Source organism: Sus scrofa, chromosome 16 (genome assembly GCF_000003025.6).
Source record: "Sus scrofa isolate TJ Tabasco breed Duroc chromosome 16, Sscrofa11.1, whole genome shotgun sequence".
Classification (NCBI taxonomy): domain Eukaryota; kingdom Metazoa; phylum Chordata; class Mammalia; order Artiodactyla; family Suidae; genus Sus; species Sus scrofa.
In genome coordinates, this window is record NC_010458.4 from 39,623,409 (window position 1) to 39,650,291 (window position 26,883).

At 41.2% G+C, this 26,883-nt stretch overlaps 1 protein-coding gene across 2 annotated transcripts in view; it reads right to left on the reverse strand.

Annotated features, from left to right (window-relative positions):
* The window catches only part of ELOVL7 (ELOVL fatty acid elongase 7), a 92,152-nt gene that overhangs the window by 35,287 nt on the left and 29,982 nt on the right, over positions 1-26,883 (reverse strand). For both annotated transcript variants that reach the window (XM_021077108.1, XM_021077109.1), the window contains exon 2: positions 1,250-1,347. In XM_021077108.1, the coding sequence (XP_020932767.1) occupies positions 1,250-1,313 (64 nt within the window). In that variant the 5' untranslated portion in view covers positions 1,314-1,347. The remainder of the gene's footprint in view (positions 1-1,249; positions 1,348-26,883) is intronic.

Below are 26,883 nucleotides of genomic sequence, written 5' to 3' on the forward strand. Positions count from 1 at the left end.
CCAAATGTCCATCAACAGATGATTGGATTAGGAAGATGTGGTATATATACACAATGGAATACCACTCAGCCATAAAAAAGAACAAAATAGAAGTTCCCATCATGGTGCAGCAGAAACAAATCTGATTAGGAACCATAAGGTTGTGGGTTTGATCCCTGGCCTCGCTCAGTGGGTTAAGGATCTGGGGTTGCCATGAACTGTGGTGTAGGTCACAGACGCGGCTCAGATCCTGCGTTGCTGTGGCTGTGGCATAGGCCAGCGGCTACAGCTCTGATTAGACCCCTAGCCTGGGAATCTCCACATGCTGTGAGTGAGGCCCTAAAAAGACAAAAAGACAAAAAAAAAAAAAAAGAACAAAATAATGCCATTTGCAGCAACATGGATGGACTAGAGATTCTCAGACTGAGTAAAGTCAGAAAGAGAAAGACAAATACCATATGATATCATTTATATCTGGAATCTAATATACAGTACAAATGAACCTTTCCACAGAAAAGAAAATCATGGACTTGGAGAATAAACTTGTGGTTGCCAAGGGGGAGGGAGAGGGAGTGGGCTAGATTTAGAGCTTGGGGTTAACAGATGCAGACTATTGCCTTTGGAATGGATTAGCAATGAGATTCTGCTGTGTAGCACAGGGAACGATCTCTAGTCACTTATGATGGAGCATGATAATGGGAGAACAAAGAATGTATACATGTGTGTGTAACTGGGTCACCATGCTGCACAGTAGAAAAAAAATAATGTATTGGGGAAATAAAAAAAATAAACATTGTAATGAATAGCTCTGAACCTCAAGCTTTGCACATATTTTCAATGAAATCCTTGACACTTCTTCGGTTTGTTTTTGTCTTTTTTTCTTTTCAAGGCCACACTCACAGCATATGGAGGTTCCCAGGCTAGGGATCGAATCGGAGCTACAGCTGCCGGCCTCCACCACAGCCACAGAAATGCAGGATCCAAGCCGCATCTGTGAACTACACCACAGCTCATGGCAACACCGGTTCCTTAATCCACTGGGCGAGGCCAGGGATCGAACCCGAAACCTCAGGGTTCCTAGTCGGATTCGTTTACAATGTGCCATGATGGGAACTCCTGACACTTCTTTTTTAAGTAGTAGTAAAATCATTATGTTGAGCGTCTAGGAGGGATTGTTAAGTCAAAGTCTCTCATTCTGTTTCAATGAAATCCTATTATATACAACAGAAAAAGGAAAGATGAGCCACAATTAGGAAATACAGTTACTTACCAGCATCTTTGATCCAATTATCATAAAGACGCACAGTCCTAGCTGTAAGATCACTGAAGGCCATTTTCCACAGGATTGACTGGCTCTTACAATGGGTTCTTCAATAAAACAAAAAAGAAATGTGTTTATGATCTATGGATGCCAAAAGAGCCAAGTTTCTAGAAATACAATATTTAAAATGCTAAAAATTTAATAGGATTAACTGGCAAAACAACAAACTTACTGAGGGTAAATGCATTAGTGAACCACATCAAACCCTGATGCAGTTGCCAACATTTACGAATGTTCATCATAAGGACAATGCTTACTTCACTGAAAAAGACTGCCATTCTATGTACAAGATGCAAAATGAGTAAGTGATTCTAAGAACTTTCATTGGATCATCTGGCTCCCTTTTATGGCAGTAACATAGATCAGGAATGGACTATACCTCCTATGGCAGTGCTGAGGTAAAAACCAGAAGAAACTCAGAAAGATAAACTTTTAGAAAACTGACTCTGACCCAGACTTTTAGCTGATCTTCAGGCATAAAAAGGTCTTGTGTGTTCAAGTTTTTATAATTTAAGTGAAATAGAGGTAGAAAGAGGGAGGACAGATAAACAAAACATAGCTGAAAGAGAAGCCTTTTGAAAAAAAAGTGAGGAAAAACTAGCTCTATATGTATTAAAAGATATACCAAATCTTCAGTAACTAAAACAGTGTGACACACTAGCACACAAAGAGGCAAATGAATGGATTAGAACAGAACATCCAGAAACACACCAAAAACACTTGGGAGTTTAGTACCATATTTCATAAATTCTAAGTTGTACACTTTACAAAATTTGAACATCTTTGAAAACAGCACGTGGCTTACAAATGAATGGTGCAACATAAAATGAACAGAATATTTCATTCAAGTCATATGGTGGGAAGATGAAAAAGTTCTGGAGATAGGTGATGGTGACAGTTGTGTAAAAATGCAAATATACTTGATGCCTTTGAGCTTTACACTTAAAAATGTTAAAAACGGTAAATTTCACACACTATGCATATGTTACCCCAATAAAAAATAAATCCTCTAGATCTGCAACAGAAAAATTTATAATTTCTTCTAGCATTCTAAAATAAAGCCATTTTAGAATATACATATATAAGATATATGTATCTTTTAAGAGACATATCATCTCTGATAAAGGTGGCATCTCAAACCAGTAGGCACTGAATTAGCACAAATTATTGAGTAAATGTTGTGATACAACTAGAAAGTCATCTGAAGAAAAAAGGTAGACCCAAAGATTGTACTACAAACCAAGATAAACTCCAAGTAGATCAAAGATTTGAATAAGATGTTTTTTAAAAAAATGAAAGTACTAGATGACACAGGGCAAACGCATTTATAACCTTGGAGTAAAAAATGTCTTTTTAACTTTGACTTAAAAGCCATAACACATAAGAGAAGACTAACGAACTTAATCATGTGAAAATCAAAAAGGAAAAAGCCAAATGACAAACAGGAAAAAAAATGTTCAATTCATAATACAGACCAATGCTATTCTCCCTAATATAGTAAGAGTTCTTAGAAACTGGTGAGAAAAAGACCTATAAGCCAAGGGAAAAAAAAAAAGGGTAAATTTCACAGAAAAGGAAGTACAAATAGCTCTTAAACATACGAAAAGTTGTTTTACTTTAACCATAGTAAGAAACCTATAATATTTTATTGCACTGAATGGGCTAAAGTACATTTTTATCAATCATATGGGCCAAAATCCAAAAATGTGTTCACTCTGTTGGAAGTTAAAAAGTTAAAATGAGGGAGTTTTGTTCATGGCTCAGTGGTTAATGAACCTGACTAGGATCCATGAGGATGCAGGTTCGACCCCCGGCCTCACTCAGTGGGTTAAGGATCCGGCGTTGCCAAGGGCTTTGGTGTAGGTTGCAGATTCGGTTCGGATCCTGTGTTGCTATGGCTGTGGCATAGGCCAGCAGCCACAGCTCCAATTTGATCCCTAGCCTGGGAATTCCATATGACGTGGGTAAGGCCCTAAAAAAAAAGAAAAAAAATTTTTTAAGTTAAAATGGGAGTTCCCACTGTGGCTTAGTGGAAATGAATCTGACTAGCATCCATGAGGATGCAGGTTTGATCCCTGGCCTCACTCAGTGGGTTAAGGATCTGGCTTGCCATGAGCTGTGGTGTAGGTCGCAGAGGCATCTAGGATCTGGCGTTGCTGTGGCTGTGGTGTAGGTCAGCGGCTATAGCTCCAATTCAGCCGCTATCCTGGGAACTTACATATGCAGCAGGTGCAGTCCCAAAAAGACAAAAAAAAAAAAGTTAAAATGACTGTGGTAAACTCACACATTGCTGGTGGAAGTACAAACTAGCATAACCCTTGGTGAGGGCAATTTGGCATTATCTGTGAAAAATTATTATAAATGCACATTTTTAAGTCCAGTAATCGTATTTTTAGAAACTTCTATCGATATACATATGCACATATGCACAATGACATCTATTCGAGCTTATTCACTGCATCCGTCACTAAGAGCAAAACACTGGAAACAAGGAAATTCTTGCTGTGGCAGTGGGTTAATGATCTAATTTGTCTCTGTGGTGGCTACGGTTTTATCCCCAGCACAGTGGGTTAAGGATCCAGCGTCACTGCAGCGGTGGCATAGGTCACAGCCATGGCTCAGATTCGGTCCCTGGCCCAGAAACTTTTACATGCCATGCCATGAGAGCAGCAGGGGAAAAAGAAAGAAAGAAAGAGAGAAAGAGAGAAAGAGAGAAAGAAAGAGAGAAAGAAAGAGAGAAAGAAAGAGAGAAAGAAAGAGAGAAAGAGAGAAAGAGAGAAAGAGAGAAAGAGAGAAAGAAAGAGAGAAAGAAAGAAAGAAAGAAGAAAGAAAGAAAGAAAGAAAGAAAGAAAGAAAGAAAGAAAGAAAGGTCTATCAAAAAGGTTCTGGTTAGTAAATGATGATCTAGGAAATACTATGCCATTGTTAATATGAATGAGGGATCTCTCTGTGTGCTAGCATGGAAGGACATCCAAGACATCTATGGGAAAAAAGCAAAGGAGGGTACAGAATTTTTAAATGACTATCTTTTACATATGAAAGGAAGAAAGGGATAAGAATAAAAATTTACATTTATTTATATTAGCATAAAAGGAACTCTGGGACTTCCTGTTGTGACTGAGCAGATTAAGAACCCGATGTAGTCTCTCTGAGGATGCAGGTTCGATCCCTGACCTTGCTCAGTGTGTTATGGATCCAGCTTTGCTGTGAACTGTGGAATAGGTCACAGACACAGCTTAGATCCCATGTTGCTGCTGCAGTGGCTGTGGCATGGCCCAGCAGCTACAGCTCCAATTTGACCCCTAACCTGGGAACTTCTATATGCCATGGGTACGGCCCTAAAAAGAAAATAAGGAACTCTGAAAAAATATCCATGGGGAATGGAATGGGGTATAAACTTGGCTGAAGGGGTGGTGGAAGGAAGACCTTATACTGTCTGGGTTTTGATTCATGTGACTATATCACCTGTCTAAAAACAAAGAATATTTTAAACAACAACAAAAAACAATGGAATTAGCTGTACCTGTGCTGGGATGCTGTTACGTATACACCCATATACACATGCACATAAACACAAAAGAGAAATTTTAATCTTAATTCCTCAAGGATCTGTCTACTCCAGAGGATCTGTCCAAGTCCAGGGTGGTATCTCAGCATGACCTCTGATCAGATACAACCATGGTGTGTCTTCACGCAGAGTTCATAATTAAGATTGGCTGTGGTGATGCCAGGATCTTGTCAGAGATAGACTGGATTCTAGTATTCCTGTGAAGGTGTGATATGAGGGTAAGAGCAGAAACTCTGGGATCACAAAGATTTTGGTTTGAATCACACTACTGAATAACTGTGTGACCCTGGGTGAAATTAAAGTTCAAGTTCCTTATCTGTAAAATGGCATTTCTACCACCTACTGAGAAAAAATAAACTCAGAGTTATTTAGAGGACCGTATGAGGTAAGTACATATGCATAAAGTTTAGAGTACAGAATCTGATAAAGAATAAACCTTCAATCAAATTCAGATATTGTCATTTGTGGAGATAAGCTATACCAATTTAAGCGGAAAACATCCAGCCAAACTCAGTTGAATGGCAGGGTATGGAACAAATTGAGAGAAAACTCTACTTCTATTTTAAGAGCTGGTATGTCACAGATTATAGATGATGCTCCGCTTGATGTTTTCCAATGGTTTGGGTAGGATTGTTGTAGATCGTGATAAAAGCTACTTTCCTGCTCCCCTTAACCACTGATGTAACAGATCTTGAGCCATTATTCTCATACTTAAACCGCCCAAATAATGCTGTTTAAATTATTCAGAATCAGAATGAAACACTAATGATACAGGGCATACAATGGGTTACATTTCAAAGTACTATTCTATTTTCTGTGCAATTCCTGCCCTCCCCACCATACCCCTACTGGTTCCACACAGGCCATTTTCCTCTCCCCAGCCCTCCCTAAAGCCCAAAGCCGCAAAGACACCACAGCCTAATGCAGGTCAGTAACAGTCACAGGCAGCAAAGAGAGCTGGTTTCTCTAATTCAAAAGACTGCAGAAGACTGAGATGGAGGAAGAGGAAGGAGGTCATCAGAGAAATAACTCACACTGGATGGGAAGGAGTGGCAGAAGCAGATGCCCTTCAAGCAGAGAGAAGGAGGCCTGGAGAGGCAGGAAAGGGGTTCTGTTGGCCCACACTTACTGGAGTGGAACCCTCTCACTGAGCCTTGGCTTGTGGGTAACCTGCCATCCAACAGTCCTTAACACATGAGGGCCCACCAGAAGAGAAGGAACATGCATAATTGTGTTGGGCATGAAAAGAACACCCGATCCCTTTGAGCATGATGGAATTAAAAAAGTGATGAGAATTTCCTTACAAGCTGGGACACTGAAGGACTAGAAGCCTATATTACATTGCAGAGATCAGTCCAGAAAATTGTTCATAAATGAACTGGGGGAAACCTGAGTTGTCTTCTAAATTGAGGGCTACCCCCAGACTCAATCCAAGAATATCAACCCCCTCCCACCCCAGAAATCCCCTTTAACATGATTTAACACAGACCCTTGATTGCAATATTGAAAAAGAAAAACAAAAATGGAGGCATCAACCTTCTTGACTTCAGACAATACTACAAAGCTATGGTCATCAAAACAATAGAGTCCTGGCACAAAAACAGATGTACAGATCAATGGAACAGGTTAGAAAGCCCAGAAATAAATTCAAGTTCCTAGGTCAAGTAATCTATGACAAAGGAGGCAAGAACATACATATTCTTACATAGCTGACTTTATAAGGGAGGTTTAAAACCATTTATTTTAGGTATGGGATCAGGGTACAAATGCCCTCTCTTCTATTGCCCTTATGCTAGTGGTTGCCAGACCTGATTATTATAATTACTTAAAGAAATATTTGGGCGTTCCCATCGTGGCTCAGTGGTTAACGAATCCGACTAGGAACCATGAGGTTTCGGGTTTGATCCCTGGCCTTGCTCAGTGGGTCAAGGATCCGGTGTTGCCGTGAGCTGTGGTGTAGGTCGCAGATGTGGCTTGGATCCTGCGTTGCTGTGGCTCTGGCGTAGGCCAGCATCCTCAGCTCCGATTCAATCCCTAGCCTGGGAACCTCCACATGCCTCGGGAGCAGCTCAAGCAATCGCAAAAAGACCAAAAAAAAAAGAGATATTTGGATTCATTTAGTAAGTTTGGGGAGATTCTGATGATGGTCAGGTTTGAGGACTTCTTTTTAATACCTCATAAACTATTCTCAGACATGACAACATCCACAATATGAGGAACAGGCACAAAATTTATGACAAAGGATTCACTGGGATAAGATAAAACATCTGGGTCAAGAAGGGCAGGAACAGAAGTGCAATCAATACTGGAAAAGATTTCTCTGGTGATTCAAAACAATTGCAACAGATATAAAATCTGGCAGAACTCTGAGTCAGCATATACGCCCAGGATGTATGGAAACTAAATTTCTATTTCAAAAGTGAAGTAAGCTTGAAGTTCTCAAGCATTTGTAAGAAAAGAAAATTATTACTATATCTTAGGTCTTAGTAAATTACAGAAAATTAGAATATAAGGCTTGTCTTTGGAAATTCCCTGGCCAGGATCACAAGCCTGCAGTGACAGTGCAGGATCCCTTAACCCATTGCACCACAAGAGAACTCCTAGCCTTGTGTTTTAGGAAAACAGAACCGAACAACAAAAATATCAGATAAAGATACCAACTTTCTATTTTTAAAATGGTGATATTATAGTATCAGGGATGATGCTTTCTTCTGCAAGTAAAAGAATACTCAATTCAAAATGGCTTAAGCAGTAAGAGGAAGTGTTATCTTGTAGATGTCCAAAGATAGGAAACTTGCGGGTTAATTTCTGATTTGTCATTTTTGTGGGACAAGATGGTGACAGCCATTCCAAATACCACATTCTCATACACTTTCTTCCAGAGCAGTAAAAGGGTGTTTTCTTTGTGTCTCTTTTTGGAGCTTTCAAACCTTTCCCAGTGCTCTCAGAGGCCTCTTGAACACCTCCTCCCAGAATTGTATCACATGTCAATATCCAAACCAAGTACTGAAAAAGGATTGGGCCTGCAGTGGTTTCTGTAGAGTAACTGGTATTATATTGACTCCCCCTCACCACCACCTCCTCCTACAGAGATGGAAGCACATGGTTTGCGGGAAGGAGGAGTCTGAAAAAGGGAGGGGAGTGGTTAAGCCTAAAGGAAGAAAGGGGGTTATCTTTGAGAAACAATGTTTGCTTTAATTGTGACTTAAAGAGATCACACTGCAGTGACATTTCAGATAAGCACTGAAGCTCTGACAGTGAACTGATCCACTTAAGTGCTCTCTGTTCATCCTGGTGATGTGTGCTCAGGACAAACTAATCTTGATTTTGTTTTTGCTTGTTTAAACACAACATGATTAATAAGTTAGGCATATTTTGCAGCACCATATAAGACTTTCTAGTGGTCTTTTTTCGTCTGCTATCTGAAATTATCTTGTGCCACAGTCTTTTTGATGATACAGAGAATAAGTCCATCAACACAGACAGCACAGAGCTAGACTCACACTTGTAATTATTATTACCACTTCCACGAAGTTAATGTTCTGTCTGATATATCTCATGTTTAAGTAAAACGGGGGTTTCCCCACTCCTGATAACAGTGACATGGGAGTGACATATTAACACACTCTCTTTATGAAAAGACTCGGGTCTGCCCTTCAATCAGGGTTTCTTTTGTTTTATTTTTTAGGGCCATATCTGTGGCATATCAAAGCTCCTAGGCTGGGGTCAAATTGGAGCTGCAGCTGTTGGCCTATGCCACAGTCACAGCAAGGCAGGATCCAAGCCACTGTGTGACAACAGAGTAGTCTGTGGCAATGCCAGATCCTTAACCCACTGAGTGACACCAGGGTTTGAACCCACATCCTCATGGATACCAGTAGGGTTTGTAACCCACAGAACCACATAGGATCTCCATTGTAGACACTATTTTTTTTTTTTTTTTAAGGCCGCACTTGTGGCATGTGGAGGGTCTCAGGCTAGGGGTCGAATCGTAGCTACAGCTGCCAGCCTAGGCCACAGCCACAGCAATGCCAGATCTGAGCTGCATCTGCGATCTACACCATAGCTCATAGCAACGCCAAATTCTTTTTTCTTTTCTTTCTTTCTTTCTTTCTTTCTTTCTTTCTTTCTTTCTTTCTTTCCTTTTCTTTTCTTTTTTCCCCACTGTACAGCACGGGGATCAAGTTATTCTTACATGTATACATTTTTCCCCCACCCTTTGTTCTGTTGCAATATGAGTATCTAGACATAGTTCTCAATGCTACTCAGCAGGATCTCCTTGTAAATCTATTCTAAGTTGTATCTGATAACCCCAAGCTCCCGATCCCTCCCACTCCCTCCCTCTCCCATCAGGCAGCCACAAGTCTGTTTTCCAAGTCCATGATTTTCTTTTCTGAGGAGATGTTCATTTGTGCCAGATATTAGATTACAGTTATAAGTAATATCATATGGTATTTTTCTTTGTCTTTCTGACATTTCACTCAGTATGAGAGTCTCTAGTTCCATCCATGTTGCTGCAAATGGCATTATGTCATCCTTTTTTATGGCTGAGTAGTATTCCATTGTGCATATATATATATATATATATATATACACACCACATCTTCCTAATCCAATCATCTGTTGATGGACATATGGGTGTTTCCATGTCCTGGCTATTGTGAATAGTGCTGCAATGAACATGCGGGTGCATGTGTCTCTCTTAAGTAGAGTTTTGTCCGGATAGATGCCCAAGAGTGGGATTGCAGGGTCATATGGAAGTTCTATGTATAGATTTCTAAGGTATCTGCAGACTGTTCTCCGTAGTGGATGTACCAGTTTACATTCCACCAACAGTGCAGGAGGGTTCCCTTCTCTCCACAACCCCTCCAGCACTTGTTATTTGTGGACTTATTAATGATGGCCATTCTGACTGGTGTGAGGTGGTATCTCATGGTAGTTTTTATTTGCATTTCTCTTATAATCAGCGATGTTGAGCATTTTTTTCATGTGTTTGCTGGCCATCTGTATATCTTCCTTGAAGAACAGTCTATTCGGGTCTTTTGCCCATTTTTCCATTGGTTGATTGGCTTTTTTGCTGTTGAGTTGTATAAGTTGCTTAGATATTCTAGAGATTAAGCCCTTGTCCATTGCATCATTTGAAACTATTTTCTCCCATTCTGTAAGTTGTCTTTTTGTTTTCTTTTTGGTTTCCTTTGCTGTGCAAAAGCTTTTCAGTTTGATGAGGTCCCATGGGTTTATTTTTGCTCTTATTTCTATTGCTTTGGGAGACTGACCTGAGAAAATATTCATGAGGTTGATGTCAGAGAGTGTTTTGCCTATGTTCTCTTCTAGGAGTTTGATGGTGTCTTGTCTTATATTTCTTTCCACCATTTTGAGTTTATTTTTGTGCATGGTGTGAGGATGTGATCTAATTTCATTGCTTTGCATGCAGCTGTCCAGGTATCCCAACAATGCTTACTGAATAGACTTTCTTTTCCTATTTTATGTTCTTGCCTCCCTTGTCAAAGATTAATTGACCATAGGTGTCAGGGTTTATTTCTGGGTTCTCTATTCTGTTCCATTGGTCTGTCTGTCTGTTTTGATACCAGTACCATGCTGTTTTGATGACTGTGGCTTTATAATATTTCTTGAAGTCTGGGGAAGTTAGGCCTCCTGCTTGGTTTTTGTTTCTCAGGATTGCTTTGGCAATTCTGGGTCTTTTATTGCTCCATATAAATGTTTGGATTGTTTGTTCTAGTTCTGTGAACAATGTCATGGGTAATTTGATAGGGATTGCATTGAATCTGTAGATTGCTTTGGGTAGTATGGCCATTTTTACAATATTGATTTTTCCAATCCATGAACATGGAATATCTTTCCATTTCTTTACATCTTCTTTGATTTCTTTGATTAAGGTTTTATAGTTCTCGGCATATAAGTCCTTTACCTCCTTGGTCAGGTGTATTCCACAGTATTTGATTTTTTGAGGTGCAATTTTAAAAGGTATTGTATTTTTGTATTCCTTTTCTTTTTTTTTTTTTTTTTTTTTTTGTCTTTTTGCTATTTCTTGGGCCCTCGGCATATGGAGGTTCCCAGGCGCTAGGGGTCGAATTGGAGCTGCAGCCACCAGCCTACACCAGAGCCACAGCAACGCAGGATCCGAACCGCGTCTGCAACCTACACCACAGCTCACGGCAACGCCGGATCGTTAACCCACTGAGCGAGGGCAGGGACCGAACCCACAACCTCATGGTTCCTAGTCGGATTCGTTAACCACTGCACCACGACGGGAACTCCTGTATTCCTTTTCTACTATTTCATTGCTGGTATACAGAAATGCGGCTGACTTCTGAATGTTAATCTTATATCCTGCTACTTTGCTGAATTTATTAATCAGTTCAAGTAGTTTTGGGGTTGAGTCCTTAGGGTTTTCTATGTATAGTATCATGTCATCTACATACAGTGACAGTTTTATCTCTTCTTATAGGGATGCCTTTTACTTCTTTCGTTTGTCTAATTGCTGCGGCTAGGACAATGCTGAATTCTTAACCCAGTGAGGGAGGCCAGGGATCAAACCTGCAACCTCGTGGTTCCTAGACTGATTTGTTTCCACTGCGCCACCACAGGAACTAGTCTGCAACTTAATCTTGATTCATGTTATACACAAGGAAGCAGACAGACTTTAGATATTCATTTAACAACCTTAACATGTTAATACAACTTGTTAGAAATGAACGAGTCCTAGAAACCAACGATATTAGCAACAGGCCCCACTAGGAAATAGAATTCATGTAAAACCTTTAGCAAAATGCTGAATGCACTATTTACTGTGCTCACTATTAATCATGAAAAGAGAGGGCTTCCCAAGCTAAGCAGAGCAATCAGTGTCCTTGCCACGTCTCTGGTCCCAATGCAGCATTCTACAAATGGAAAGACAAGGACAACTTAGAGAAAAGTCAGAGAATATTTAGGGTGAATGAAAGACCAGCCCAAATCACTAGCAGGTGTAAAACTCAGTGCCTGGCAATAGGGATAGGAGGATGAAGATATGGCCTTGCCCTCAGGTAGTCTCAATATGTAGAAGAATTCTAGAAAATTCGCTAAATCTGAGAAGAGAAAATCCACTACACTAAGATTAAAGTGACCACCAGGACCACTGGGACTCATTTCTCTGTCAGAAGAGATGATAAGTACCTCAAGGGCAGTTTAATTCTATTTGTAATCTAAGTTCTAGCTCAATGCCTTGAGTAAAATAGGTAAGCACTCAATAAATATCTGCTGAATTAATCTTTAAGTGTAAACTCAGAAAAAAAGGCAAGGCAAGGGGCTTAGGGATTCTCTACTTTTTTCTTTTTGCTTATTAGGGCTGCACTCACAGCATATCTGGAGGCTCTACTTTTTTTCAAATGAATACTCCTCTCATTTACTTCCTCATCAAACAAAAAGTATTTTTGAGCATCTTTTGTTCAAGGAAGTGCTGAACAGGATACAGTATTATTTTTATTTATTTATTTATTTGTCTTTCTTTTTTGTCTTTTCTGGGGCCACACCCGAGGCATATGGAGGTTCCCAGGCTGGGGGTCAAATTGGAGCTATAGCTGCCGGCCTACACCACAGCCACGGCAACACAAGATCAGAGCCGCATCTGCAACCTACACCACAGCTCATGGCAATGCCGGATCCTTAACCCACTGAGCGAGGCCAGGGATGGAACCCACATTCTCATGGTTCCTAGTTGGATTCGTTTCCACTGTGCCATGACGGGAACTCCTACAATATTATTTTTTAAATGTGGTCCCTGAGAAGTTCCCTGGTAGCTCAGCAGCTTAAGGATCCAGCATTGACACTGTAGCAGCTCAGGTTACAGCTGTGGCAAGGGTTTGATCCTTGGCCCAGGAACTTCCACATGCCATAGGTGCAGCCAAAAATAAATAAAATAAAATAAAAATATTCCCTTAATTCAAACAACTTTCAATTTGGCAGGAGAAATAAATGCCCATACAGATATCTAAAATGCAAAGCAGAAGTTCCCTGGTGGCCCAGCAGTTAAGGATTTGGTGTGGTCACTGCCATGGTGTAGGTTCAATACCTTCTGCATGCCATAGGTATGCGCAAAAAAAATAAATAAAATAAAATGCAAAGCAGAATACAGGGTCACACAAACACTTCGCACAGAATACTACAGCTTCTGGGAATATTCACATCTGGGACACGTGACACAGAAGAAAGGCATAATGGAAGACATAGGAGCTGAGCCTTGAATATAAGATTTCAATAGGCAAAAATCTGTGTACCTGGGAAAGAGGAAAGGTACACATCACAAGCAGAGGGCCCTCCAAGGGAAAATTCTTCTGTGATATTCAACCAATATTCTTAGAATCAGAGCTACAGCTGCCGGCCCACACCACAGCCGCAGCAACGCAGGATCTGAGCCACGTCTGCAACCTACACCACAGGTCTTGACAATACCAGATCTTTAACCCACTGAGTAAGGCCAGGGATCAAACTCACAACCTCATCGTTCCTAGTCAGACTTGCTTCCGCTGCACCATGATGGGAACTCCTCAACCAATATTCTTTTTTTTTTTTTTTTTTTTTGGTCTTTTTGCCTTTTTTTCTAGGGCCACTCCCGTGGCATATGGAGGTTCCCAGGCTAGGTGTCTAATCAGAGCTGTAGCCACCGGCCTATGCCAGAGCCACAGCAACTCGGGATCTGAGCCACGTCTTCGACCTACCTCACAGCCCACAGCAACACCGGATCCTTAACCCACTGAGCAAGGCCAGGGATCAAACCCGCAACCTCATGATTCCTAGTCGGATTCGTTAACCACTGAGCCACGATGGGAACTCCTCAACCAATATTCTTAAGTATCTGTTATAGGTCACACACTGCTTTAGACGCCAGTGATACAGTAGAAAACAAAACCAAAACCCTGCCTTCACGAAATTACAGAAAAGCTCCCAGTGTGCTTCTAGAATGTCTGTCAGTCTATTTTGATAATGGACAGAGTAAAGGTGGGAGCAATAGAAAGGTCAACACAAGAAAGGTAGGTTCCAATGTTGGTACTTGACTGTGGATAAAACAAAAGCCATGCAAAAGAATTTTTTTGGACTTAGTTCTGTTGACAATGTAAGAGTTATTAGAGGTTTCATAACCAAGGTATGTCTTAATAAAAATGGCGCTTAGAAAGATTACCTGAGTGGTAGAGTCCAGGGCTGGGTGACTGAGGGTGTGGTTTGGAAGCAGGGGGAACAACAGCACAGGGATTTCATCCTATTGAGAGGAATCCTACATAAGATACCACACCTGATTCAGTCAGGCTTAGGCATGCCATGAAAGTATTCTCAAGGTAATTGGTTTCACTGTGAAAACACTTATTGCACAGTATTGCCAAAGCTTGTTTATTCACTCCTATCTTTTCATCCATCAAGAGCAAGACAATGGACCTAATTATCTTTGTGTTCCCAGGTGCCTGGCATGTAACAGAAAATATTTGTGGCATGAAGTGAATCATAGTGTTATGGGTTGAATTGTGACACCTGAAAATTCATAGTTGAAATCCTAACCTCCAGTACCTCAGAATGTGACCTTATTTGGAGAAAGGGTTTTTGTAGAGATAATCAAGTTAAAAATGAAATCATTACGGAGTTTCCTGGTAGAACAGCCAGTTAAGTACCGGACATGCTGCTTCTGTGGCAGGACATGCTGCTTCTGTGGCAGGCAGAATCCCTGGTCCAGGAACTTCCACATGCAATAGGTGTGGCCAAAAAGGAAAAAAAAAAAAAAATCATTACAGTGGGCCCTAATCCAGTATGACTGGTGTACTTATAAAAACGGGAAATCTGGAGACAGACACACATATAAGAACCTATTGTGAACATGAAGATGACCATCTACCAACCAAGGAGAAAAGCCTGGAACAGACCCTACTAGCATAGTCCTCAGAAGAGACCAACCTTACCTTCCCATTGCTTTCAAATTTCTAGGCTTCAGAACTGTGTTAAACCACCCAGTTTATGGAACTTCATTACAGCAGCACTAGAAAACTAATACAGTAAGTATAAATGTTCAGTCAACTTGGAGAAATACACAGAATCAGAACTCAGGATAAGGGTCCCCATTAATTATAAATAAAGAGAGGTGATGGAGTTCCCTGATGGCCTAGAGGTTAAGGATTTGGCATTGTCACTCCTGTGGCTCGGGTTCAATCCCAGGCCTGGGAACTTCTGCATGCTGGAATGGTCAAAAAAAAAAAAAAAAAAAAAAAAAAAAAAAAAAAAAAAAGGAGTTCCTACTGTGACTCAGAAGTAATGAACCTGACTAGTTATCTGTGAGGATGTGGGTTCGATCCCTGACCTCACTCAGTGGGTTAAGGATTTGGGGTGCCGTGAACTGTGGTATAGGTGGCAGACACAGCTTGGAACTGGAGTTACTGTGGTTTGTACCGTAAGCCAGTAGCTACAGCTCCAATTCGACCACTAGCCTGGGAACTTCCATATGCCATAGGTAGGGCCCTAAAAAAAGACAAAAAATAAAAAATAAAAATAAAAGAGAGACGTGAGAACGTGGGAGCAGAATACATTTCTGTGATAAATAATGTAGGAGGAAACACGGCAAAGGGCAGCATCTCAGTGAACACCTGTTTTTGAAAAACAGAGAAGCCAGAGAAAACAAAGATGCAATAGTCAGAAAGCAGCAGAATAAAGCTACCTGGTAGAATCTCCCTCCATATACTGAAAGAGGTAAAATAAGTTGAAAAAAATAAAACAACAACAACCCACAAAATTTCACAGAGGAGCCAAATAAGGAAGGGACCCAGAAAAACGTTCTAAATTTCAAAAGGCTGTGTGGTCCAGGAAAGGCTCTGGAGCTGAGTAGCACCCATAGCGTGGCAAAGCTCCCAATCCAATACGGCCTCCTCCCCGGCTGCAGTGTTGTTGCAAAAGAGCCTGAGAACTCGCACATGTACCCCCAAATCTGGTAAGAAGCACATGCACTAAAAATCCTATCTTTCTCTTCTCCAGCTGGAGACTGTAACAATCAGAGGGACTCTGATGATGGAGATTCCATACAAATGAGGCAAGAAATAAACGTCCCTAGGATTAATCAATCAATCAATCAATTAAGCAAACAGTCACAGCTGATATTCACATTTTGCTGTACTGGCTAGCAAGAAGGCCCAATTTTCTCAGCATCAAGTTGAGTTAAAGCAGAAGGCGTATGTTTCTATAAATAACTCACATGACAAGGTCAACTTCTCAATCAGTTGAAGTTTGATTGGATTTATTTGTGGTTTTGCCTTTTACTGAGGGAGTGTACTTGATCTTCTCAAAAGATTTCCTCTAACTGGATTTGATGCTGAAAAACTTGAGGAATGTGTTTTCATGTACTTTTTAACTCTAGAAGTAAGATTAGTTGCATTTTATTCATTTGAATTGTGACCATTTAAGGAAATCCTCATGGCTTGAAGAAGATGTGAACATCTAATTTAAATTATAATATATATGATAGTATATATTTTACTATATATGTTTAATACTCTGTATTATATAGAATAGAGACTAGTACAGTTAAATTACCTTTAGCTAATTCTGAGCCGTAGAGTTTGTGATTTCTTAAAATTTAGGAATATAGGAATTCCCGTCATGGCTCAGTGGTTAACGAACCTGACTAGTATCATCCATGAGGACGTGGGTTCTATCCCTGGCCTCACTCAGTCTGTTAAGGATCTGGCTTTGCTGTGAGCTGTGGTGTAGGTCAGCAGCTGCGGCTCTGATTTGACTCCTAGCCTGGGAAACTCCACATGCTGCTAGTGCAGCACACACACACACACACACACACACACACACACACACACACACACACAAAAGGAATGAAACCTTGAATCATGCTTTTATTAAAGGTGTTAATCTCAAACTTCTCATTCAAACATCACTCATGGAATTCTTGGAAGGCTGACCTATGGCTTTGAGGATACTAACAATGCAACCTCTCTTCATTAACTCTGTAAAATCCCTTCCCAGCCAGGGCTGTCAGCCCTTTTAATGACCCTAGCTCTCCTTTATACTCTTCTAAGAATGTGTCTCTATTTATCTAATTTCAGTCTTAACTGAAGACAAGTCCTAGAAAAAGGGGGAAATGGGAAATGTAAACAATAAAGACTTAAAAGTAAAGAGCACAAAGTTACAAAAGGATCCTTGCTAGTGTGAAAATAGCCACTTATTGTTTGTTACACATTAATTTTTTTCTTTTTTTCTTTTTTTTTTTCTGTTCTTTTTAGGGCGGCACATGGAGCTCATGGAAGTTCCCAGGCTAAAGGTCAAATTGGAGCTGCAGCTGCTGGCCTATGCCACAGCCCCAAGCCATGTCTGCAACCTACATTGCAGGTCATAGCAATGCCAGAGCCTTAACCCACTGAGCAGGGCCAGGTAGGGAACCCTCATCCTCGTGGATACTAGTAGGGTTGTTACCACTGAGCCAGAACAGGAACTCCAGGTATACATTTAATTTTCACCCTAAGATGTGTTGTGATAGGGAAAAGCTTAACTTCTTGTGGCCTACACTGGTAAATCAACAACAATAGCAATAAGCCTCTGTCCACACTGGAGCAGAAAAGCTGCTAACCCAAATGTAAAAAACAAAGGCTAGGCATGTGATATGACATAAGACAGAGGGACTGTGCCCCAGTAGATCTGACATGCTGTGATTTATCACGGTGGAGATTGTGGACCCTACTATCTCTAAAGGGTGCTAGAAGGAGGGTGTGACTGTGCTCAAGAGAACCCTCTCTTGGTTAAAGGTGTCCTACATATAAAGGTTAAGAGAGCTCCCTTTTGCTAAACCCAAAGGCTTTTCCTGAGTTCTTATCTACGCCGTTTCCCCTGCCATCCCACACTGCTGAGTTCTTCCTTCCAGAAACCCTGACCTTGGCTTTTAGAAAACAGTGCTTTTCTAATTGGCCACATGCCTTTCCACCGGCTGCTCTTAATCATTTTGTTCTGCTGGTTCCTTTTTTCACACCCCTGCTCCGGGACTTTCTCCCCTCAATCCATGGCATTTTCTTGTTGTCTACGTGCTCTTACTACTGTGGTAATGACTTCCAAATCTACACTCTGAACTCTTAATTTTTCATGCACGCCAGAGGCCACTATTTCCAACTTGGACAAGCCACTGTCACAGGAAACTTAACTAATCCCCAAAGGAGCTCATCTTGCCTAACTTCTACCTTCCACCAGTTCTTTTTTTTTTTTTTTTTTTTTTTTTTTTGTCTTTTTGCCTTTTCTTGAGCCGCTCCCGCAGCATATGGAGGTTCCCAGGCTAGGGGTCTAATCAGAGCTATAGCCACTGGCCTTCACCAGAGCCACAGCAACCCGGGATCCGAGCCGCGTCTGCGACCCACACCACAGCTCACGGCAATGCCAGATCCTTAACCCACTGAGCAAGGCCAGGGATCAAACCCGAAACTTCATGGTTCCTAGTTGGATTCGTTAAACCACTGAGCCACGACGGGAACTCCCACCAGTTGTTTTCTTTATCCAATACCTACACCAATGTTAACAGTTTGACTTTTTCTGATCTGAAATACTGGTCTCTGGAGTTCCTGTCGTGGCTCAGGGGTTAGGGAACCCGACTAGTATCCATGAGGACGCGGGTTCAATCCCTGGCTTCGCTCAGTGGGTTAAGGATCCAGCCTTGCTGTGAGCTGTGGTGTAAGTCGCAGATGCAGCTCGGATCCTGCGTTGCTGTGGCTGTGATGTGACAGCTCCGATTTGACCCCTAGCCTGGGAACCTCCATATGCCCCAGGTGCGGCCCTAAAAAGACAAAAGGTAAAAATAAAAATTATAAAAAATAAAACAATGGTCTCATCTTTGACTCTGCTCTTTCATCTATGATTTGCAAACTGCTATGAATACTTTGATTTTTCTTTCTTTCTTAGATTAAACCTTTTTCTACCACTTTCATGCCAACTACCAAAACCTCACTTCATCCTGTATTTCTGCAACCAGGCTGGGACAACGCCTGCCTTCACTCTTATTTCCTTTAAATTCAAGCTTTGGGTTTATATTAATTCCAGGAAAAAAAAAATCACCCCAACATACCACTTTCAGACCATTTTCTCCCTTCTCAAGAACATACAATTACGCACTATTACAAATCATACCAAGTTCCAAGTACTCAGCTGCACTGTCTGATTCCCCCCCACACACCATCAAATTTACCTCCCACCACTCTCTACCACTCTCTGATGTTAAAATCTTTCTCTCTTTCCCAGCAAGCTGTTTTCCACCTGTCTTCTCCCCTCACTCTTAACTTTGGTTTTGCTCCTATCACATTTTTTCCTACTAAGAGAAATAGGGACTTGGAAACTTCAGAGGGTGCTTTTCCAAAGACCATAGTCCAGCTGACTTCACTTAAGGATTTGTAAAGTCAAGAAGAGGCAAATAAAACTGGACAGATCCCACGTAAAAACACTGAAACAATGGCCCCATAAAGCAGGAACAAGTAAAACAAAATACCAAGGTCTCCCTTGTGACCACTGTGTATGAGATTTGTAAGACAAACACTTCCTGCCATGGGAACCTTGCCACTGTATGTCTCAGATGAAAGCAGTTCCTTTGCTTTCATAAATTAATCAAGAAGTTCTGCTAAGCAACTTCTCTAGCAGAGATTGAAAAGACTTTTCTCAGTGGCCCAAATCAACCCATGCCAACCTGGAATCCTCATTGTAGGGGATTTTTTCAGTTAAAAAGCTGTTTTGATTAAAGTTTTAAAAATGAGCGCTTCTGAAAAGACTATCCTTTTAATAATGAGTTAAGAGAAGCAAGCAAATATATGACATGAGCCAGTTCAGGCTAAAACAGAAATTCCCAAGGAAGAGTTGAAACCACAATGACAATCGGCTCTCTTACCAGACCTCAGTAGTTTCGCTCAAAAACGGAAGAGGTGTTAACAGATCCTACGAGGAGATTTGCAGGGAGTTTTCTCGGAAAGATAGGAAGCTAACCCAGCATACCACAGGCAGTGCAACTAGGCCCATTTGAAGTCACTGTTGCCTCCATTTCCTGAGGTACATGAGCAGAGTAAGCTGCTACCCAAGTTTCCCAAGAAAATAACAACAGTGCCTACTTAACAAGGGCTCTGGGTCAATGCTGTGCTAGATGTTTCATTCACATTATCGACTTGACCCTGACCAACCCTAGCAAAGAGGTATCATTGTCTATGTACAGATAAGGAAATTAAGGTCAAGAGAAGTAATTTGTTCCTAATCACATAGTTGGTTTTTTGTTTGTTTAGGGCGGCACTTGTGGCATATGGAAGATCCCAGGCTAAGGGTCAAATCGGAGCTGCAGCTGCCAGCCTATATCACAGCCACAGCAATGCTGGATCCCAGCCACATCTATAGTCTATGCTGCAGCTCGTGACAATGCAGGATCCTTAACCCACTGAGCAGAGCCAGGGATCTAAAGCTATCCTCACGGACACTAGTTGGGTTTGTTACCACTGAGCCACAGCAGGAACTTCCCCTGATCACATAGTTATCACATAGTTACCATGTTACAGAGCAGCTCTTCAAAGACAGAACTCTGGTCTATACTCATCTAGCACAGCACACAGCTCTCCCGAGTGGAGGTTTGTAGGAGCAGAAAGATGGAGAAACAAATTCAGCCAATCAACCAACATTTATTAACACCAGAGCAAGCCCAATGCTGGAGATTCAGAAGTAGACCAGACAACCACTTCACACTGCCTACGATGGCTATCATCAAAAAGACAGACCATAACGAGTTCCCACTGTGGTGCAACAAAATTGGCAGCATCTTGGGAGCACTGGGATACAGGTTCGAACCCAGCCCAGCAAAGTGGGTTAAGGACCTGGGTTGCTGCAGTTGCAGTTTAGGTCAAAACTATGTCTTGGATCTGATCCCCGGCCCAGGAACTCCATATGGAGTTCCCAAAATGAAAAACAAAACCCCCCAAAAAACAGACCATAATCAGTGCTGGTGAGTATGGAGAGAACCTGGAACAATCATACAATTGCTGTCATCATACAATTATACAATCATATAATTATACAATCATACAATTATAAAATGGTGCAGCCATTGTGGGAAACATTTTGACAATTCATCAAAATACAAGAATGCTATATTCTATTTTGCTTCACAGATTTGCTCATTTTACAAAATGAAGGTTGTGGCAATCATGTGCAGAACAAGTCTATCAGCACCATTTTTCCAAATGCATTTGTTCACTTTGTGTCTCTGTGTCACATTTTGGTAATTCTCACAATTTCAAACACTTTCATGATTACTGTATTTTTTTATGGTGATCTATGATCAGTGTATTGATGTAATTGCTTTGGGCACCATGAATCCCACCCCTACAAGATGGCAAAATTCATCAATAAATATTGTATGTGGTTCTATTTCACCAAACAGCCATTCCCCCATCTCACTACCTCTCCTCAGGCCTTCCTATTCCCTCAGACACAACAGTAGTGAAATTAGACCCACTAATTACATTGATTACCCTGCAGTGGCCACTAAATGCTCCAGTGAAAGGAGGAGGCACATATTTCTCACTTTAAATCAAAAGCTAAAAATTATTAAGCTCAGTAAGGACGACGGCACATCTAAAGTCGAGAAAGGCTGAAGGCTAGCACTATTATGCCAGTTAGCCAAAAAATGTGAATGCAGAGGAATGTTTTTAAAAAAAATGTAAAGTGCTACTCCATGAATGATAAGAAAGTAAAACAGACTTATTGTAGATATGGAGAAAGTTTTAGTGGTCTGGATAGAACATCAAACCACTGCAACATTTCCTTAAGCCAAACCTAATCCAAAGTAAGGCCCTTACTCTCTTTAATTCTAAAAAGGCTGAAAGAGGTGAGGAAGGTGCAGAAGTCTGAAGCTACCAAACTTTGGTTCCTGAGGTTTAAGAAGAGAAGCCATATCCATAGCATAAAAGTGCCAGGTGAAGCAACAAGTGCTGATATGGAAGCTGCATCAAATTCCTGAGATCTAGCTAAGATCATTAATGAAGATGGTTACACTAAAAAACAGATTTTCAATGGAGACCAAACAGACCTATATAAGAAGACGCCATAGCTGGAGAGGAAAAGTCAATGTCTGGCTTCAAAGCTACAAAGGACAGAGTGACTCTTGTTAGGGGCTAATGCATCTGGTGACTTTAAATTGAGGCCAAAGTTCATTTATCTTTCTGAAAAGCATTCTGCTGAATCTAATCTGCCTGTGCTTTATAAATGGAACAACAAAGCCTGGATGATAGCCCACTGGTTGAAAACATGGTTTATTTAATATTTTAAGCCTACTGTTCAAAACTACTGCTCAGAAAAAAAGATTCCATTCAAAATATTAATGCTTAGTGAAAATCCATCTGGTCACCCAAGAGCTCTGATGAAGATGTACAATGAAATTCATGCTGTTATCATGCCTGCTAACACAGCATCCACTCTGCAGTCCATGGACCAGTGAATAATTTTGACTTTCAAGTCTTATTATTCAAAAAATAAAAGTCGGGAGTTCCTGTTAATGGCGCAGTGGAAACAAATCTGACTAGTATCCGTGAGGACGCAGTTCGATCCCTGGCCCCACTCAGTGGGTTAAGGATCTGGCATTGCCCTAGGCTGCAGGGTAGGTCATAAACTCAGCTGGATCTGGTATTGCTGTAGCTGTGGCATAGGCCAGCGGCTACAGCTCCAACCTGACCCTTAGCCTGGGAGTCTCCATATGCCTCGAGTGCAGTGCTTAAAAAAAAAAAAAAAAAATGTCTGGTTGGGTACAAAGCAAAAAAATAAAAATAAAAATATAAAAGACAAGGAGGAGTTCCCGTCGTGGCTCAGTGATTAACAAGTCCAACTAGGAACCATGAGGTTGCGGGTTCAATCCCTGGCCTTGCTCAGTGGGTTAAGGATCCGGCATTGCTGTGGCTGTGGCGTAGGCCGGTGGCTACAGCTCCGATTAGCCCCCTAGCCTGGGAACCTCCATATGCTGCAAGAGCAGCCCTCAAAAAGGCAAAAAGACAAAAAAATTAAAAAAATAAATAAATAAATAAAAGACAAGGAGTTCCCATCATGGCGCAGCAGAAATGAATCTGACTAGGAACCATGAGGTTTCAGGTTCAATCCCTGGCCTTGCTCAGTGGGTTAAGGATCTGGTGTTGCCGTGAGCTGTGGTGTAGGTCACAGATGTGGCTTGGATATGGTGTTGCTGTGGCTCTGGCGTAGGCCGACAGCTGCAGCTCCAATTAGATCCCTAGCCTGGGAACCTCCATATGCCATGGGTGCAGCTCTAAAAAGACAAAAGACCAAAAAAAAAAAAAAATTTATATATATATAAAAGTGAAAAGGCCATAGCTGTCACAGAGAATGATTCCTCTAATACATCTGGCAAACTAAGTAGAAAACCTTCTGAAAAGTATTCACCATTCTACATAACATTAAAAACATTTGTGATTCAGGGGAAGAGGTCAAAATATCAACATTAAGAGGAGTTTGTAAGAAGTCAATTCCAGTTCTCATAGATGACATGGAAGGGTTCAAGACTTCAGCAGAGGCGATCACTGCAGACATGGAGGAATAGGCAAGAGGCCTAGAACTAGAAGTGGAGACTGAAGATATGATGGAATTGCTGCAGTCTCATGATAGAACTTTCATGAATGAGCACCTGCCTCTTATGGATGAGCAAAGAAAGTGGTTTCCTGTGGTAGAATCTACTCCTGGTGAAGATGCTGTGAAGATTGTGGAAATGACAACAAAGGATTTGGAATATTAAGTGAACTTAGTTGATAAAGCAGCAGCAGGGTTTGAGAGGAATGACTCCAATACTGAAAGATATTCTACTGTGGAAAAAATGCAATCAGCAAGTATTGCATGCAGCAGAGAAATCATTCATGAAAGAGTCAGTTGATGTGGCAAACTTCATTGATGTCTTATTTCAAGAAATTGCCAGGGGCTCCCGTCATGGTGCAGCAGAAATGAATCCAACTAGGAACCATGAGGATGTGGGTTCAATCCCTGGCCTTGCACAGTGGGTTAAGGATCTGGCATTGCCATGAGCTGTAGTGTAGGCTGCAGACACAGCTCAGATCCTGCATTGCTGTGGCTGCGGCACAGACCGGCAGCTGTAGCTCCTATTTGACCCCTCGGTCGCAGACGTGCCTTCAATCTGGCATTGCTGCAGCTCTGGTGTAAACTGGCAGCTGTAGCTCCGATTAGACCCCTACCTGGGAACCTCCATATGCCATGGGTGTGGCCCTAAAAAGAAAAAAAGAAAAAAAAGAAAAGAAATTGTCAGAGTTACCACTGTGGCTCAGCAGTGAAGAACCCGACTAGTATCCATGAGTATGTGGGTTCAATTCCTGGCCTTGCTCAGTGGGTTAAGGATCTGGCATTCCCACAAGCTGTGAAACAGGCTGTGGGATGTGGCTGGGATCTGGCATTGCTGTGGCTGTGGCATAGGTCCACAGCTGCAGGTCCGATTTGACCCCTACCCTGGAAATTTGCATAAGCCAAAGTTGCATCTCTAAAAATTAAAAAAAAGAAAGAAAGAAAAAGAAATTACCACAACCACCTCAACCTTCAGCAACCATCACCCTTATCACTCAGCAGCCATCAACCTGAAGGCAAGACCCTCCACTGGCAAAAAGACTATGACCCACCAAATGCTCAGATAAACATTTTTTTTAACCAATGAAGTATTTTTAAATTAAGTCCATTTTTTAGACATCTAAGAGATTACAGTATAGAGTAAACAAAATTTTCATATGCTCTAGGAAAGGAAAAAATTCACGTTGAGTCACTTCATTTTGAGACTCATTTTATTGTGGTGGTCTGGAACCATACCTGCAACATCTCTGAGGTAGGTATGTCTGTAGGTTGCAACAGTCCTGAACCAGAGAAGGTGACATAAGTCTGAGTGCAAACTAAAATAAACAAGAGTTCCCCTCGAAGTCTCAGAAATACAGTTAGAAAAATACAGATTTTCTAACCCTGCAGAGAAGGGTGTTGTAAATGAAGATTTTAAAAGAATCACGAGTTCCTGTTGTGGCTCAGAGGAAAGGAATCTGACTAGGAACCATGAGGTTGCGGGATCAATCCCTGGCTTTGCTCAGTGGGTTAAGGATCCGGCGTTGCCATGAGCTGTGGTGTAGGTCGCAGACATGGCTTGGATCTGTCGTTGCTGCACCTCTGGCATAGGCTGGCAGCTGTAGCTCCGATTAGACCCCTAGCCTGGGAACCTCCATATGCTGTGGGTGCAGCCCTAAAAAGACATAAAAGACCAAAAAAAAAAGAAGAAAAAAGAAAAAGAAAGAATCATCTCTAGAGAGGAGAATAGAATTAGCCATTTTTGCTCTAATTTGACCAAAAGATCTCAGGGAGACCTGGATCTCTTGAGCAGATCTCCCTACCAAATACACTAGACAAGTTTTGTATCTAGATATCAAAATTGGCCAATGTGAAGACTGTCCATTGAGGCCATACATGAACATGGCTTCCAAGGGAAGTGGACAAAATCATCTGGAAGACCTTACTTTTGCTACACTGATAATGCTTAACAGTAAGTAGAAAATTCAGGCCTGGAGACTCACCTGTCTTACTTCTCCTAAAATCCCTATCCCATGAAAGACATCGAATGGACTATACTGCAGCTAACAGGAGACTGTAAGAGGTTCTTAACAGGACATGTGAATTGATAACCTGAAACTTAATTAAAATGTACAGAATTTTAAGCGATGGCTTTTAAATAGATGCTAGCAAGAAGCTACTATAATGAACTGAAATCAAGACTCATACTATACAATAACCAGCCCACAGGACTTCCCCTAACAGATGTGATTTTTAATTGGATTAAAGAATTTCTAGCATGTTTTCCCTCTAAATAACCCACATGAAAATACTTGTCATTCTTTAAATGCTTTTGTTCACTCTTTCCTGTATAGGAACATAAAACTATGGAAAATATTAGCAAGATTAAAAAAAAACACATGTATTTAGGAGTTCCCTTGTGGTGCAACAGATTAAGGATCTGGCATGTTGCTGCCATGGCGAGGGTCACTGCTGTGGCAAGGGTTCCACCCCTGGCCTGGGAACTTTCACGTCATAGGTGCAGCCAAAAAAAAATCGAAAAATAAAACAAACAAAAAACCCCCATGTATCTAAAGTCACAGAGATGGTAAACACATGACTCATTACTGAGAGCTGAAGTCTGGCGGTATACTAAAATGAGAGCTACAGGGTGTTGGTAAAGGGTTTTCTAGAAAGAACTGAGACCATAAATAACTGAGAAAATTATTAAAGACTGGTTTAAAAATTAAAGATTCAAAAGTTCCCCTGTGGCACAGTGGATTGAGAATCACTGCAGAGGTGTGGGTTCAATCCCTGGCCCAGCACAGTGGGTTAAAAGATCTGGCATTGCCACAGCTGTGGCTCGGATTCAATCCCTGGCCCAGGAACTTCCATATGCCATGGATGCAGCCATAAAATAATAATTTTAGAAAAGATAAAAGATTCATTAAGGCCATTATTGTCAAAGATTGTCACAATGTAGGTTCATAGATTTCACTGCGACCCATGATAGAATAACAGGTACCAGACTACCACTACTGCTATAATAGCAAGCTATAAAACTGGAAAAGTTATTTTAAGCAACTTTTTTCAGACAGTAGACAAGTGAGTAACCGGAAACCTCATAATGCCAATGCTGAAAAAAGAAAAATTCATGATGTTCTACAAGTGCCCAGCTTTATGCTTGGAGGCACATTTCAGACCAGCATGGAACCCAAGCAGAACACAGCAGTCTCGATGAGCACAAAGGTAGGGATTTGAGTTCAAGGCTACTGAGGTGACTAACATTCTGAAGGCAGAGTTCTGAAGAGGAGCAATTGGGCAAGAAAAAGAAATGAAAGGCATACAAAGTGGAAGGGAAGAAGTTATCTATTTACATATTTATACGATTCTACAATCACAAAATCTATTGTAGCTAATGCTCAAGTTCAGCAAATTGACAGGA